The 18,078-nt window shown below is 34.9% G+C and overlaps 1 protein-coding gene and 1 non-coding gene across 2 annotated transcripts in view; both read left to right on the forward strand.

Annotated features, from left to right (window-relative positions):
- YME1L1 (YME1-like 1 ATPase) overlaps positions 1–18,078 on the forward strand; it is a 37,886-nt gene that overhangs the window by 9,474 nt on the left and 10,334 nt on the right. Inside the window, exons 3-10 of the mRNA XM_008579464.1 lie at positions 2,304–2,466; positions 4,642–4,740; positions 5,424–5,533; positions 6,874–7,024; positions 7,422–7,505; positions 9,457–9,539; positions 14,569–14,659; positions 17,178–17,330. Coding sequence (XP_008577686.1) covers positions 2,304–2,466; positions 4,642–4,740; positions 5,424–5,533; positions 6,874–7,024; positions 7,422–7,505; positions 9,457–9,539; positions 14,569–14,659; positions 17,178–17,330 — 934 coding nt within the window. The remainder of the gene's footprint in view (positions 1–2,303; positions 2,467–4,641; positions 4,741–5,423; positions 5,534–6,873; positions 7,025–7,421; positions 7,506–9,456; positions 9,540–14,568; positions 14,660–17,177; positions 17,331–18,078) is intronic.
- TRNAI-GAU lies at positions 4,320–4,393 on the forward strand. The gene has a single exon. It is a non-coding gene; the product is annotated as a tRNA-Ile (tRNA).

Genomic DNA, 18,078 nt, shown 5'->3' on the forward strand with positions numbered 1-18,078 from the left:
GAAGTAAAGAAAACTCTAAAAAATACAGGGCCAGTAGATTTAGGGAGCAGCTATTACTTCTAGCTCTGAAATAGAGTATCCCAGGAAGTATTCTCCACCCCCAGACTGAGTTCATGACCTTGTTGGAAGGCAGGGCCTTGGCTCACTGAATAGCAGTGAAGTTACTGTGGTGTCACACCAGCCGAACTTGTTAGAAATCTGGGAAATCTGCCCTCTAGGGTACTAGGGAAAGATGTTCCTGGGGATGTGTCTTGCTAGAGAAACTGTTATGGGAGTGGTGCCAGGGGAAGCTGCTGGGTCCCGCTGACCTCTTTGCACTCCAGGAGCCAGGGCTGGAGAAGCTGCACAAATGACAGGAGCCAGATGCTGCAGAAATCATGGGTGTCGCAGACTGGATCTTGCTGAGTGAACATGCCAGAACCAGGAACTAAAACCCTTTCCTCCTACAGTGCATCTCCAGTGATCTCTATTGACAAAGCTTAGCATTGTGCCAGCTGGCAAAGGAAAAATATTCAAAGGAAACATCTATGTTCATGGAGCCAGTAGAAAGGAAGAAGAGGAGCTAAGAGACAACAAATCAATAACTGGCATATCCATCCAGTTATCTCACTCTTCTGGCTTCATTCCTGAGATCCTTCCTTGAACCTTTTTCCCTCTCAATCCCTATACCCTAAGGGTTTCTTCAGATGTCTTTTGTCTGTGACTTTTTATGTCCATCATATTTGGTCAGGGCTTAATTCAGCCTCTTACTATCTTTTACTTGTTCCGTCAGCCTTCTCTCTCATCCAGTCTATCTTCTTTAATCTTCTGTTTTGTTTGAGTAAATCAAAACTAATCATATTACCTATAGAACTAAATTCAAACAAGGTTCTTCACAGTTTGGTCATAGCCAGTCTTTTTAGTTTCTTCATCTTTCACTAAATTGTTTGAGACATTCCAGACCCTTAGATGACTTTTTCTTTGCCCCCTTCCTCATGTCTTCCTTCTCCATCATTTTTAGTAGTTTAAAAAGTACTTTTAAATATTTTATCATGCCTTTAACTATCTTTTACTGTGTACCACCATGATATATGTTAGGACATGTAGATGAGTAAGGCATGATCTCTGCCTTTGATCCTTACTGTTGTGAAATAAGGTATATTTTATAGTCATTTTAGTAATGAGGAAATGGATTCTATGAATATGAGTGACTTGTCATATAGCTAGTAAACAACAAACCCTCAGACATCAATCCAGAGCTGTATAATCCATGGATCTTTCTTTACATCAATCATGAGAAGTTGGTACTTAACTTGTTCTCTTTACTTCTTGTGTCCTTATTTTTAGGATTTAGCTGTTTGGGCTGGCATGTAATTATTACTTGTCTTTAGTTTCCTTCCTGTCAGCCCATGTGGACAAGAAAATAACTAATCTCTATATTGTTTCTAGTTACTTTAGAACTATTTAAAGGTGAGTATATTTTCACACATTTCTGTGGATTTTACACATTTTTGTCTTGAAAATGTGTGTAAATTTTCACACACATTTTCTCACATTTTTGACCTTGTTTGATTTCCTTTTTATTAGAAGTTAGGTATGAGTAACTTTAGAACCTCTCGGTTCAAGGAAGGATCTCAGAAATGAGGCCAGAAGAGTAAGATATCCTGTAGTAACAGAGTCTACCATTTCTTTATCAAGTGGGCTTTTGTTTATGGGCATTTGGAAACCAGAGGAAGCATTAAAGCTCCACGGATTGGTAAAGATTATCACTTGAATGCAGTTTCCCCATTTCAAGAAACTTACTTAACATTGTCCTCAAATCAGTTGTGTACTGTTAGGGAAAGTCCCCTGACCTCATACAACAAACTTTTAACCCAGCTAGTAGTTACTCTTATCCTCTTATCATTATAAATGTTTGACTGATAGTTGATAGGATTGCTCTAAATCAGAGCACCTTATATGAAGAGAAGGAAAAAATATCAAGCATTTCACTTGATTTTGTGAAACATAATGTTTAGTACAGTGGTGGTTTTGGTTTGAATGAAAAATTAATTTTTTTTCACTCATGCTGAACTGTTATCTCTTTATTTAAGGATACCATTGGGAATATAATTTTTTAACCTTTGTCAAACATCACATGGCTGACCTCAGTAGAACTAGAACTATAAAAATATTTGCATCAACTTATTTTTTAGATATTAAAAAGTAAATCACTGTATTCATTAGATTTTTTAAATCCATCTTGTTTCAACTGATAATACGTACTCTTTAAATTAAATAACTTGATAATGGTAATGCTTACTTGGTTGACTTAATCTTTACAGCCTGCACTTAACTTAAGGGACCTTGGATTATCTGAATTAAAAATTGGACAGATCCATCAACTGGTAGAAAATCTACTTCCTGGATTTTGTAAAAGCAAAAACGTTTCTTCCCATTGGCATACATCTCATGTCTCTGCACAATCCTTTTTTGAAAATAAATATGGTATGTTAATATATTTTTGGTTTTAATGAAAATAAGCCATTTTAGTACAATTAGTAATTATTATAATAGATACCATTTATTAGCTTTTGCTGTGGGCCATGTTCTTTTCTGACTTGCTCTGTCTATATTTGTTTATTTGTTTGTCTATTTCTCGCTTTTGTAATTTTTCATATTGGAATAATATTAGATGTACAGAAGAGTTGCAAAGATGGTGTAGAGAGTTCCTATATACCCTTTACATTGCTTCCCCTAATGCTGACATCTTACAAAGCCATTATACATTTGTCAAAACTAAGAAATTAATGTTGGTATAATATTTTAAACTAAACTACAGTATGTGGATTTCAACAAAATTTGATTTCATCAAATGGCTAGTTTTTCCACTAGTGTCCTTTCTTTGTTCCAGGATCTAAGCCAGCATACCACATTGCATTTGGAAGAGTGTGGATTTTAGTTTAGTTTAGTTTTGTTTTTAGGTGACACACATTTATTGGACTCTAGATACCATACTAGTCCCCAAGAATATATTGATGACGAAACCGTCTTTTCTTTTATGGAATATCTACATATTTTCTTATTTGAGTCTTGTAACAATCTGGTATTGTAATAAGTGGGCTTATACTACAGTCCCTTGAAAGGGGTGTCAGCTTCATGAGTTTCTTTTTGGATGCTACTCAAACAAGGAATTAATGTTGCAGGCTTATCAAAATACTTGTTTTATATTGGTGGAAGAACAGATTTTTTTTTTTCCTTTTTGTCTTTTTTCGTGACCGGCAACGGATCGCAAACCTCAGTGTCGCGCCCGTACCGGACCGGGACCGGCCACGGGATCGCAACCCTTGGTGTTGCTCCCGCGCCTCGCTCAGCCAGTGAGCGGCCGGTCTGTATGTGGGATCCGAACCCTCGGCGGGAGCGCCACCGCGCTTCCCAAGCGGCGCACTATAGCAGTGCGCCACCGGGCCGGCCCAGAAGAACAGATTTTTAAAAGCAGTATAAGCTATAAAAGTTCAGGAACTAAAGAGTAGATTTCTGTAATTTTATGATGAAGCTTTGATTTGAAGCTGTACTTTGTATAAACTTAATTCATTTACTAATTCTTTACTCTTTTGTCTTTATTTCATATAAAGGCATAAAGAATACAACAGTGGGAAAAAATGTAATGTTTTTGAGCTTGAGGGTTTAGACTAAAAATCTGCTTCTATTTTATTTATCTTATTATACCCCCTTCTAAAGTACTTGGCCCATAGTAAGTGTTTAATAGAGTAAAATTGCTATTGTTATTGTTATTATATTATTGTCATTTATTTATTTATTTTTTACTGCTTTTCTAGTCTGCATATTTACATTTACTTATAAGGTTGTTCCTCATACCATCAGTGGCTTGCTAGTTTTATGTAGGCAGAGAGGTATTAGGAAGCAGTTTCTTGATTTGAGCCTAAGGGTTCTTTGAAGAATTCTAACTGCGACATACAGATAAACAAAAACCACTGTTTCTGTCTTTGCTGCTGTCAACCTTTTTCCTAGGATCTTGGATGCAACACATTAGTCATGAGTAGGAGTAAGGAAAGATGACTGACGTATTCATGGCTTATAGCTAAAGAAGGAACTTTCTTCATACCCAATGACTATGGAACCTTTAAGAGGGAAAGATAACAGTAGCTATGGTTTGCAGTGTTATATCAAATCATTAGAACTTCTGGAATTGTCTCTAAAAGATAGCAGTTCTTTAATTTCTTTATGCTCTTAACTGAAAGTAATTTTAGCTAAATGTATATATTCTTTACCTTTGTTGATATGAATTTAGTTTCATTGGTAGCTATATTCATATGCCAGATAAAAAAGGTAATCTAGCTGGCCAGTTAGCTCAGTTGGTTAAAGCATGGTGTTGATAACACCAAGGTTGGGGGTTCGATCCCTGTACTGGCCAGCAAAAAAAAAAGATAATCTAAATGACTAGTGATAAATAGTAAACCAAAGAACTATGAGATTTAAAGTAATCGGATTAGCAGTGTTCTAGATATTTTATAAAGGCAGAGTTAAAGCATGAACAAATAAAGGGTGAAACTCATTTAATTGTGATTTTCCTGAAATTTGGTAAAATTATTTATATTTTATAAGATTTTTGATTTTTTGGTTTGACAATGAGAAAATTTACTTTTTGCAATTTTTCTCCAGGTTATTTAGATATATTCAGTACTTTACGTTCCTCTTGCTTGTACAGACAACATCCAAAAACTCTTCAGAACATTTGTTCAGATCTTCAGTACTGGCCAGGTATGAAGCAACAATTGTATTTATTTTGAAAAAAATAATAGGTTTATTCAATATATTCTGATTTGTCCTAATGGTGTTGATGATTATAAAGTTTTTTTATAGCTCAAGTAGGACTTAAAAGTATTTGGAATTGATTAGATTGGGTATCTATAACTTTTAATCTAGAAAATATATGATAGGAGCTGAACTTTAAGTGTGGTACATGCCATAGTAAATCAAACTCTAGGGTCCTTATATACACCTGTTTCAAAATAATTGAGTAAGCACATTTGTTTACTTATCTTTACTTTCAAAAGGCTATTAAAATGACAGAAAAATATATAAAACTGAGAAAAAGTTTAGGGTAACACAAGGGGTTTCATTAATGGACCAGAAATTTGAGTATTTCAATAAGTTGTAAAGTACATGGCATCAAATTGATAACAAAATCAAATTTGCATTTATTTATTGAATACCAGTCACTAGTGATAGGTGTTAAGTGATAGTGATAGTTGTAAATGAAAAAGACATGTTCCCTTTCATGGAACTTATGGTTGAGTATCATGAAAGAGGCTAGTACTTCTGTTTCCAGTAAAACTCAGGAAAAACCCCAAGCTGAGAGTCAATAAGAGTGGTCTCTGGGATGGTTGATACAGTAAACAGTTTCAATTTACAGTGAAAGTAAATGGTTCTGTTTTATTCAGTTTTCATACAGTGTCGGGGTTTTAAAACTTTGAAATCAAGGACACGACGTCTACAGTCCACCTCTGAAAGGTTAGCAGAAACACAGAATATAGCACCATCATTTGTGAAGGTAATTAGACCTTTTTTTATGTTCCAAAAAGCAATAATTTTCAAGTTATTAAAACAACAAGGACCTTCAATGTCTGATTTCTTTTTTTGGCTGATGGAGTTTCTCCCTTCTTTCCACTTATGCTTAAGAGATTAATGACCTATGTAATCGTTATACCTACAACTTTTCTGGGCACCAGGCTTGTCTCTCCACTTGCTTACTAGACATCTCCACTGATTTTTTTCCCTGTCAACTAACACCCAAGTATGTGTTCTCTATATTAATGAGAGGCATCCACTCAAGCTAGAAATCTGATGATCAACCTAGATTTGGCCATCTTTTCTTACATCCCACATCTATTAATCACTAATGTCCTGTTTCTTAAATCTCTCTCTCTCTTCCCCATTTCCACTGCCATAGACAATCTATAACCATTTCTTGCCTAGATTGCTCTAGTAAATACTCATTTAGTCTCCTTGCCTATAGTCTTGCTGCCTCAGTTTAGCCTTCAGATTGCCACCCACCATTCTAACTAAAATGATGCTCTAATTGTATTACTCTGCTTTATTATCGAACTCAACCTGGTACACAGGGCGTTTCATCAGTTGGCCTCTACTGACCATTTTTCTGTTCTCATCTTTCAATAATATCACCCATTCTCTTCTCCCACTCTATTCCCCTATCCTCCTCTCTTGGCATTTAAGTCTTGTCGTATAATATTGCTTGCAGTTCTTGAACACTAAAGGCTGTTGTTTATACCTCTGTCAGATTGTTCATGGTGTTTGTTCTCTGTGGTTTAAAGTCCTATTCCCTGTAAGGCCTTTCCTGTCTTTTAGGTAGCATTTATTTATCACCATACCTAGTACTTCTAATATAATATCAAAATCATTTCAGAAATTTAGTTATTTACATATCTTTCCCCAATAGACTGAAAACTTTCAGATAAGTGGCTTACCTTATATCGTCAGAACTTACACAAGGCTAAATATGTAAAAGGTGCATAGTAAACATTTAATAAGTTAATGGGGTTTTTCTCTAGCAGAGGCAAAGGAGTGTGAACATCAAGCCATTAGAACCCTAAGAGTAACATGTGACCTATTAACTAATTTCAGTATAGTGGCTCTTACAGATTGTGAATAATGCCACTTTCTTTATATCATTAATTGATTGATACAGGTATAGGATCATGTTAGTTTTGTCATTGATTGAGTAATTCATTGTTTAGTCTTAATCTGTTTCTTCACGTTGACAATAAAAATCCTGGAATTTTAATGAATTTTTTTATAGGTAGTCATAATATTGCTGGGGGATTTTACTGTCTGTGTAGTCAACCAATATTGATGCGTTGTTTGTGTATATAGGGGTTTCTTTTGCGGGACAGAGGATCAGATGTTGAGAGTTTGGACAAACTTATGAAAACCAAAAACATACCTGAAGCTCACCAAGATGCATTTAAGACTGGTTTTGCAGAGGGTTTTCTGAAAGCTCAAGCACTAACACAAAAAACCAATGGTAGGTTGATTTGACTCCGTTCATGTTTGAGAAGAATAACCGAAGGGAAGTCATAGTCCTACATTTAAGTTATTGTAAATGACTTTTCTAAAATCATCCATCTTTCCACTGGTTGTTATATTTATAACTTGAGCTGTGTGGAAATGGAAATACTGCTGGCAGTGTCACATTCTCAAGAGAAAAACCAAAGTCAAGGAACAGAAGCATGTATTGCTTAATGAAGTTTGTGGTAACTGGGTTCTGAAAAGAAATGATGCCAGTTCTGCAGAAGAATGCCAGATTGCAAAATTGCATGTGATGAACTATGATTATCAACAATAACCTAATACTTGCACTTCACTGAGCTGTCATATCTCATCAGTGTCATTTAATTTAAGGTTTTTTCTTTCTCTTCTAGATTCCCTAAGGCGAACTCGTTTGATTCTGTTTGTTCTGCTGCTATTTGGCATTTATGGGCTCTTAAAAAACCCATTTTTATCTGGTAATGGCTCTTTTTATCTGACTTGTTAATTTTCTTCTTCCTTTAAGTACTTATTTCCTTTTCACGGTTAGACCTAGAGAAAGAAAACGATGTTTATAGTTTTACCATCTAGGCCTTTCATTCCTAACAGAGGTAAGTTTCTCAGATTTTTAGAAAATGATACATGCTGAATTATAAAATTTAAAAATTACATAGAAGAATTTTATAATAGGAATACAAAGTACAATAGTTTTATTTCAAAGATAAATTAATAAATGGAATTTTTCCTAAAATTACTGTAAGTGAGTCCCATAGTTTTTCAGTTTGCTGTTGTGAAATAAAGTAATAATGTCAGGTTTAAGTGATTCCAGTTACTTTTTCAGCTATCATTCAGTTTTTACCCTATGTTCTCTACTCTATATGATTAAGGATCTAAGGGCTAAAACTGTTAGTGTCTATTCTGGAATTATTGTTTTTTGGGGTTTTTTTGGCAGCTGGCTGGTATGGGGATCCAAACCCATGACCTTGGTGTTATAAGGCTGTGCTCTAACCAATTGAGCTAACCAGTCAGCCCAAAATAAAAGTTTCATTAGGAAATTACATACAAAGGAATGCAAATTACAGTAATACAATGACATAAAAGGTGATCTATATAGCTTATGAAGCTAAATAATACTACTCATAAATCCACCTACAGTCTTAAGACCATCGCCAATGTCACTGAGTCTGCCTGTGTGCTCCTCTCTGACCTTATATTCCAGTTTCTCTGATCCAAGATAGCTACTATCCTGACTTTTTTCATTCTCTTGATTTTCATTAATGTCTTTTTTCTTTTTCTTTTTTTTATCTAAACATACTTGATTGTACATATCTGTGGGGTACAGCATTGAATATCAGTACCCGTGTTGAATATGTAATGCTCAAATCAGAATAATTAGTATTAGAATTACTGATTTAAATTTGCCTCCCCAACTTGCATATTTTTGAGGTCTTAAGCATTTCTTCTTAATCCTGTATTTTTGCCTGATTTTTTTGCGTCTAAATTCAGTTGATCTTAGTGACAATATTTTGGGCTTCTTTTGAGGAAATTAGAAATTGCTCAAGTTTAGTCATTTATAATTGCTCTAGTTTGGAAGTTTCTACTTGAGGAGGAGAGATTTTAAAAAGCCTTGTAATAGTTCCCTAAAGTTGACCTCAGATATTTTACTATCCTACCAAACCTTTTCTTTTTTATATACTTAATGATGTCATTAATGATATATTATTTGAAGACACATAATATCAGCTGTCAGAGAAAGAACACTACATGAAAAGTGAATTAATCTGTTAAGCCTCTTTTTTTTTTTTTAAATGAGTGTGCCAGTATGTAATGCTAGGCTTGAGGCAGTGTATTTCAGAGTGTCGACCTGTGACCACTTGTATCAGAATTATTAAAGGTGCTTGTTTAAAATGCAAACTGTCCTGGACACTTTCTCAAATCTGCAAACCACAAGTTGTGCCATGGCCTGAGAACCTACATTTAAACACATTTCTTAAGTGATTTTTATTCACACTGAAGTTTGAGAACCATTGATTTAAGACTTCTATTATTTGATATTACAAGGAGAAGAGGAAAATAATTCTTGGTTTTAACTGAAAGTAGAAACATGTCTTTTTATTTTTATTTTTGGCAGCCAGCTGGTACGGGTATCTGAACTCGACCTTGCTGTTACCAGCACCATACTCTAACCAAGTGAGCTAACTGGCCAGCCCTGAACATGTCTTTTTTTTGTGTGTGTGTGTCTCTAAACATGTCTTTTTCTAGAAATCCAGAAGACCTAGTTTCTTCCCCTTACTCTGATTTAGTGATTTAATAATTTAGGTCTCTCAGACATTTAATTTTTGTAGGCTTTGCTTTCTTGCATCCAAAAAATAAGGTGGTTGGAATTTTTATTAGTGTATCTAATATAAATACTTATTTTCTTCCCTTTAGTTCGCTTCCGGACAACAACAGGACTTGATTCTGCAGTAGATCCTGTCCAGATGAAAAATGTCACCTTTGAACATGTAAAAGGAGTAAGTTAAGATTTCCGTACTTTGTTCATACGTTATTTAATTGATATCCTATATAAGGTCAGCATTTGATTCTAAAGGTTATTTTGGAATAGGTAAAATTGTATCCAATAGTATTAGAAACTTTAATATTTTGCAGTAAACAATAGTAGGAGAAGGTCAAATCTTGTTTTATGGCAGGGCTTAGTATTGATTTGTCAAGGAGCAGCATCGTGTAGTGGAATGAATGTGGACTTTAGAGCCAAACAAACTAAGGTCTCAGATTGATTTTTAAACTTATTGGTTATGTGATCTTGAACAAATTTACTTTAGATTCTTACAAGTCATGTGCTTGGCACATAGTAGATAGTCAGTAAATGGTACTTCTTTGCCTGTTCCTCTTATTGATCTTTTAAATTTGTAACCCCATTATATAAAATATATTGATAATATATATTTTTTGTATGAGTAGACTGGATAAATACTAGTTAATATTTTAACAAATATTTAATAGTGTCTACTAAGTGCCAGGCCCTGTTTAGATGCTGGGTTAGATCAAATAAATCCCTGCCCTCATGGAGTTTGAATTCTAAAAGCAGGAATTGAACAATGATATGGTATATAAGAAAAAGAGTGTGTTAAAAGATGATTAAAATGTTATAGGGAGAAAATAGAGCAGGATAAAGAGTATTGGGAGTTCTGGGGAAAGTGTTGTGATTTTAAATGGGGTGTTTAGGGTGTGATTAACTGATAAGGTGAAAATTGAGGGGAAGATTTGAAGGAGAAGATGGATTAAACCACATATATTTATCTTAGAAAAGAACAGTTCTGGCCAAAAGAACAGATTGAGCAAAAGCCCTGACGTATTAGTATGCCTGACTTACTTGTTGGCAATGAAAAAGCCCACTTTCGTGTGGAATGGTGTGAGGAAAAATATTAGGAGATGAGAATGGGGAGTTATATAGGACCAGATCACATAGTTTTATAAGCCATTATAAAGACTGGCTTTTACTCTGAGAAAGTAGGAACAATTGAAGGGTTTTGAGCAGAGGAATCATGTGGTTTGACTTAAAATTTACTTAGAACAGTCTGGCTGCTGTGTCGATATAATCTTGAGGGGCGAAAGGTAAATAACAGGCTGTTACAATAGTCCAGGCAAGAGATGATAGTGACTTAGACCAAAATGGTTGCATTGGAGTTGGTGATACATAGATTCTGAATACATATTTTTACGATAGAACCAACAGAATTTCCTGATTAGAATGTAGGATATAAAAGAAAGAGGAGTCAAGAATGACCACAAGATTTTTGGTCTGAACAATTAGGATGGAGTTGCCATTTTCTTAGATTAAATAAATCTGTGGGTAGAGCAAATTTTGGGGAATAACACTAGAAATTCAGTTTGGGGTATGTTAAGAGTTGAGTAAGTACTTGGATTTACCATTTTGGAGTAAGAGAGAGGTCTGAGAAGAGATTACATTTATGTACGAGGGTACTTCAAAAAGCTCATGAGAAGATGAGTATTATCTTTTAATTCTATTTTTCCATGAACTTTTTGAATACCCTTGGATATTAAGTCCATGTGTTTGAATGAGATCACCAAGGGAGTGAGTGTAACTAGAAAAGAGAAGAGGTCTAAATACTGAGCTGTAGAGTGCTACAAAGTTCGCAGGACAGAGAAGAGGAATCAGGAATGAAGATTGAGAAAATACTGCCAGCGAGGTAGGTGTGGGTGGTATCCGGGAAGAAAATACTTCCATGATGAAAGAGTGACAGGTTGTGTGAAATGCTATTGATGGGCCAAGTTGAGAATTTACCATTAGATTTAGCAATGGGAAGGTCACTGGTATGCTTGATAATGAGAAATTACAGTGGAATAGCAGGGGTTAAATCCGACTACAGTAGGTTTACAAGAGAAGGAAGATGAGATGTAATAGGTGATTACAACTTTTGAATTTTGTTTGAAAGGGGGGCACAGGTAATTCATCTAATAACAGGAACTAAAATACAGATGTTCGTAAACTGGTAGGCAGGGGTTTATGGAAGTTCCTTGATAGTGAAGTCAGAATCAATGTCATTAGCTGGGAGAATATGGATGGAAGAGGAGGGATGAGTGGTTTATGGAGGAGGTATGAAATTGTGTAGGAATGGGAGAATGAGTGAATTAGCCCCACTTGAAATTTGGGATATGAATTTATTTGAGACTAGTCCATATGAGTTTGTGACTGATTTCTATTTTTTTTAATCTCTTTCAAATATGAATTCTGGAACTGTAATCCCACGTTGCTCTTATCTGTGAAGTATTACTACATCTGCTCTGTTATATTTAATTCCAGAAACTGTAGAGGCTTGGTAATTGTCTTTCAGAAATGTTTTGGAGGAAAGTCTTTCTGCTGGAGGGACTTGAAATACATGACCTAAGACCCTTCCAACTCTGGGGAGACTGATGGATACCCTTGTCCCTACTTATACACAACCATTTTTTTTTCAACTTTGACTATTGGGAAATAAAGCATAGGAGTCATTGTTGGTACTTTTACACCAAGCAGTCCTTTCCTTTCCTTTGCAATTTAAATTGCTGTGAACCCTGTTGGAATTGTAAAAAGGGAACAATTGAGGAAGAGATTGACGTAGTGATTATTTGAAAACTTGAATTATCAGTGCAGAGGGCACTTCTCATTCTGTCTGAGAACAGAGTGCTTACTCTTAAATTGAACCTGTATTAAGGCTGTGGTCTGCTAAGGCATTCTTATTTTCTGCCTACAATGTATATATATTTCTGAATATACCACACTTTTTGGGGGGTGAGGGGATTTCTAAGTACAAAACTAAAGACATGCTGATGAATAAATATTAGGAAAGGGGACATCGCAATCAAGGTAGATCCTTACAAATTTTGCTATGCTAGAATGAATCAATGTTATAATTGCTATAAAATTTAAATTTATATAGAGCAAAATAATTCAATAGCATTTTACCTGTGATCAATTTTACTAAGTCTTAAAGAGTTTGTATAGTAATGTCATTTCCTTACCCACCAGAATTTCTGAATATGTAGGTGTACTTTTATACACAGTTGCCTTAAAAAATATTAATAAGGGCTTTTTATAACTTTATTCATTACCTTGATCCCCATAACCCTATTTTCCTTAATAGTTTTTATGTTCCTCCACTGGGAATTCTCTTTCCACAGAGGTTGGGGACCAAGTATAGCTTCAGCAGTAAATGATGTTTAACTTCTTTCCCTTTATTCCTGCAATTTAAAATTGGCATTGAATTCATTATTTTGATCAAATGTATTTTAGTCTTCTTTTAGTATATGGATTTTTTTTTTTTTTTTTTTTTTGACTGGCTTGTATGGGGATCCAAACCCTTGACCTTGGTGTTACCAATGGATATCTTTGAATACTTAAAAATTTGCTCTTTTGATAAACAAGCCTAATCTTTTTTTTTTTAAGCAAATTTTGCAATTTTTATTGATAATTTTAAAGTCAAGGTGCATCTATTCAGCTTCATGCTCAGTGGTTGCAGTTCCTTGAATCAAACTAATGACAGAAGTATGTCATACTTTCAGGGATGTTTGTTTGGCACTTTTGAGGGTGGACCAACAGCTCATCAAGCAAGAGAAGACAGAGATGAGTGTCTTCTAACGAGATTCCATTCATTCAGCTTCTAGGAGGGAATAAGCAACTTTAAAGCCAGGGTCTTGGAAGGTTGTAGGATGTTCCTCAGATGGCTGGGCCTTGTCAGCTGCTTCCAATCAAATCTTGCACTGTTAAATTGGTGCATCTTACACACTCAGCAAGATCCTGTTGAATGTGGGGTAAGCACCCTACTTGCTCATATCTAGAAAGTGTCTCTTGTGGTTTGGAGAGCAGTGTCCAAAACCAGCAAGAAAGTATCAGAAGAAGGCAATTCAAAGTTGAACACAGCACCCTGTCCTGAGCCATGTGTTTTGTTTTAACTTTATGATGTTGGAGTCCAGCCAAATCTTTTATTTAACATAAATTTTATTGGAGGTTAGCATGTTCACACAAAAGCAAAGAAATCATAAATGTATAGTTCAGTAAATTTTCGGAGTTGAACACAGCTATGTTAATCAATGCCCAGCTCAAGAAACAGAGCATTAGCAGAATCCCAGAACCTCCCTAATGCCTCTTTCTAGTTACTATCTCCCCCTACCCCAAGGATAATCATTGTCCTAAGCCATACATGTCTTTTGCCTGGTTTTGAATTCTATATAAATGTAATACATGTAGAACGTCTTCTTTTGGACCTGGCTTTTTCACCTAGTATGATGTTTGTGAATTCATCCATGTTTTTGGAGTTGTAGTTCATTTGTCCTCATTGCATAAGTACTCCATTATACCAGTACCACGATATTGTGTGTTTATTCTACTTTAGATGGACATTTGGGTTGTTTCTAGTTTTTGGCTGAAATAATGCTGGTGTGAATATTCTTGTGCATATCTCTTGGTGAACATTTGTACATATTACTCCTGGGCCTAGGAGTGGACAAAGCTTTGTTTTTTCACCATTAACTTTATAAAGATTTTAGTAAATTTTTAATGATTTAATCACAGTAACTTTCAAAAACCATTCCAAACCTAACAAAAAACCTTGCTTAACTCTTTAGCAATTACAATATTTCCTGGAAATATTTCTGGGAAATTTTCTAGAAATACAGGGTAATCATGACTTTAATTTTTGATTTTTCAAATACCTTTAGCCTTCATTGTTTGATGTTTTAGTATGCTTCTGTCCAGGTAGGTTTTTTTTAACTCCGCTCAGTGTTCTTGACTTTTTTTTTCCCCCCACTGAGAAAATGTAAGAGTATCAGAAAGATTTTTGTTGGTGTACTAAGGAGACTTTGTATAGTTGGAAAGGAGGGTCAGGAGAAAACCCTTCATGTGTTTATGAGGTGGCATTTTTGTATACTTCTCTTTCTGAAACAAAGTTAATTCTATGTCCATGTTAAATTTATGATTTTCAAAGAGGAAGCTTTGATAATCTAACCATTTTAAAAATTATTTGGTAAATTGTGTCACTTTAGGTGGAGGAAGCTAAACAAGAATTACAGGAAGTTGTTGAATTCTTGAAAAATCCACAAAAATTTACTGTGCTTGGAGGTAAACTTCCAAAAGGTAAGACATCTTCCCTTTATCATGATTTGATATCAAAAAATACTGTACTATATTACTAATTTAATTTTATCAGATTTTAATGGATTTAAAGTTTAGTTCTTAAGTGCTATTTTAGAAACTATGTGCTCATTCTGAACATACAGTTCTACAGCCCTTTTTTGTGTAACTTTGATGTAATTTCAGACTTTCAGTTGCAAGACTAGTACAGAGAATGCTCCCCATACCCTTAACCCAGACTCACTAGTTCTTTTTTTTTTTTTCCGTGTCCGGCAACGAATTGCAACCCTCAGTGTCGCCCCCGTACCGGACCGGGACCGGCAACGGGATCGCAACCCACGGTGTTGCCCCCACGCCTCACTCAGCCAGTGAGCAGGAACCGGTCTGTATGTGGGATCCGAACCCTCGGCGGGAGCGCCTCCACGCTTCCCAAGCGGCGCACTAGCGCAGTGCACCACCGGGCCGGCCCCAGACTCAATAGTTCTTAACATTTTCTCCATTTACCATTCACTTTGTCTTTTTACATACATGTATTTTTTTTAACCATTTAAGAGTAAATTGTGGACATAGTGCTCCTTTACCCCTAAATACATCAATGTGTGTTTCCTAAGAAGAAAGATATAATTTTACATAATTCTGTTATAATTATAAATTAGGAAGTTTAACATTGATACAAAACTATTTTCAAATTCATAGTTCATATTCAAATATCAACATTTGTTCCAATAATATCCTTTGTAGTGTTCTTCTCATCCCACCCCTTTTTAGGACCCACTCTAGGATCAAACATAATAGCATTTAGTTTTTTCTTTAATATGAAACAATTCCTCAGCCTTTTTGGGGGTTGGGGGTGCGTGGGAAGAAGAAGGTCTTTCATTATCATTATAGTTGTGAAGAGTACTCACTAATTATAGAATGTTTCTCAACTTGGCTTTGTCTCATGTTTTCTCACAAGTAGTAAATGTGACTTCTGGTGACTTTATGGTATCCTTCTAATTTATGGTGGTAACATAATTTAATCATTTATTGTGAACTTTTTTATGGTTTCCAGTTTTTCGCTTTTAAACATTGTGATGATCATCTTAACATTAGCATTGTGATTAAACTTTGCCCACATATTTATTTCCTTAGAATAAATTTCTGGAAATGGAATTGCCAAATTAAAGGGGGACATTCCTTTTTAAGGCTTTCTTTCTTTCTTTTTTTTTTGTCCTTTTTGAGACCAGCTGCACCGCGCTCAGCCAGTGAGTGCTGTGAGCGCACCGGTCATCCCTATATAGGATCCGAACCCGCGGCGGGAGTGCTGCTGCGCTCCCAGCACCGCACTCGCGCCGCACTCTCCCGAGTGTGCCACGGGCTCGGCCCGAGGCTTGTTTTCATACTGCCTAATATTTCTACTGAGAGTTCAGAAGTGTATGAGAATGAGGTTTGCATTAACCTTTGCTAATTCAGAGTATATTTATTAAATCAATACTATGTCATCATAAAGTGGGTGTTTAAAACCATAGAAATAGTTACACTCTTCGTGTTTCTTATCACAAGGAGTATTTTATAAATTTGTGAAAAAATCTTTAGTTACCAAGAGATAATCTACAGAAACGATTTAAACCAGTTAGGTATCACTAAAACATGGCAATACTAGGATAGTTCTAAGGCTGTTTTTGAGCTTTCCTTAAAAAATTTTTTTTCTTATGTTAAAATATAGTATTAATACAGCTTTATTGCCTTTTTGTAGTCTGTACATTTACAGAAAAGTTATACATAAATCAGGGAATTCTTTTTTTCCAACTTATTATGAAAAATTTACTGGCATTATGAAAATTTTCAATCATATGGAAAAACTTGAACGAGTAGCACAATTAACATCCATATACTATCCACCTAGACTCAACTCTTATTAACATTTTGTCATATTTGCTTTCTGTGTGCGCATGCATGTATTTATTTCTCCCCTGAACATTTGAAAGAAAGCTGTAGACATTAACTACTTTACATCTAAATATTTTGGTATGCGTTACCTAAGAATAAGGACATTGTCCTAAAGAAACACAATAATCTTATCCCACAAAAGAAAATTAACACTATTTCCTTACTATCATGTATGCTCCAGTCTTTTCTTGAATTTGTACCAAGTATACTTAGAATCTTTTTTTGTTTTTATGGAAAAGCATCAAGTCAAGTTTCATGCCTTACCTTTGGTTGTTTAATCTGTTTTTATGTGAATTTTATTTTACTTGTTTAATGATAAATAAGTTTATATTCCTTTGCCTCAAGATTCTCTTTCCCTGTCGTGTCTATTGTTGGTATGTAAATAATATTTAAGTGATACAGGAAAATTAGTTGTGGAGAAGATCCTGAAGTGAATTATTAGCAGAGACAAATATGTTTTGCTTTGTTTCAAAATATTGGTCATTAGTGTGCTTTCAGCCTCAAAATTATATAAATTAATAATTGTTTTACAGGTTCACATCGAGATTTTTTTTAAAAAATTTTAATCATTCTTGTTTACTTTTTCTTTTAGGAATTCTTTTAGTTGGACCACCAGGGACAGGAAAGACACTTCTTGCCCGAGCGGTGGCAGGAGAAGCTGATGTTCCTTTTTATTATGCTTCTGGATCAGAATTTGATGAGATGTTTGTGGGTGTAGGAGCCAGCCGTATCAGAAATCTTTTTAGTATGTTTTGATATAACTTTCATACCGTGCTAAATTTTGTTAATTTTAAGGGAAAGAGTGTGTCTTACCCTTCCTTGCTTATGATTGATAGCTGAAGTAGCCATTGTGGGGTTCTGGGTTTCAGGTTATGAGCTAAAATAGAGCTGTACTCTTTTTCTAAATAGAATCATCAGAAGAGATAGTGGAAGTGCTAGTTAAGGTTGGGAGCTATTGAAAAGCTCTTAGTTTTTTCCATTTTATTCATCAGTTCTATTGTATGTGATTAAGGAGTAATTAGCCTCAAACCTGACTGTATATGATATTTGTACAGCTAGGAAGAATGAATTCCAAGTTGTTTTCATTTTATTTCATTCTCTTTGGTACAGTTTTTATCCTGAGGCTACTTTTTTTTTTTTTTTTTTTTTCATGTTGCAGGAGTGCTGGGGCCATACCAAACACTTGAACCTTTCATTTGGCATACTGATTATTCTTACATTGAATCTATTGTGGTATGGCCATCATTAGGACTTAAAGCACATTGCAATTTTAACTGTAGTGGTATATGTAGCATCAGAACCATGCTCTTGTATGTAACTTTTAATAATCTAAATTAGGATTTAGGGCAGACTCAAAAGAGTTGACAAGCTTTTTTAAAAAACAAAAAGTTTTGGTATGGTCTGAATACTAAGTTACCGTAATTCTTTACATTCTGTTTACTATGTATTTTTTTGGTTACTAAATTTTGAATTTATTTACAATTCCTGATGCT

Source organism: Galeopterus variegatus, unplaced genomic scaffold (assembly GCF_000696425.1).
Source record: "Galeopterus variegatus unplaced genomic scaffold, G_variegatus-3.0.2 Scaffold1890, whole genome shotgun sequence".
NCBI classification, from domain to species: domain Eukaryota; kingdom Metazoa; phylum Chordata; class Mammalia; order Dermoptera; family Cynocephalidae; genus Galeopterus; species Galeopterus variegatus.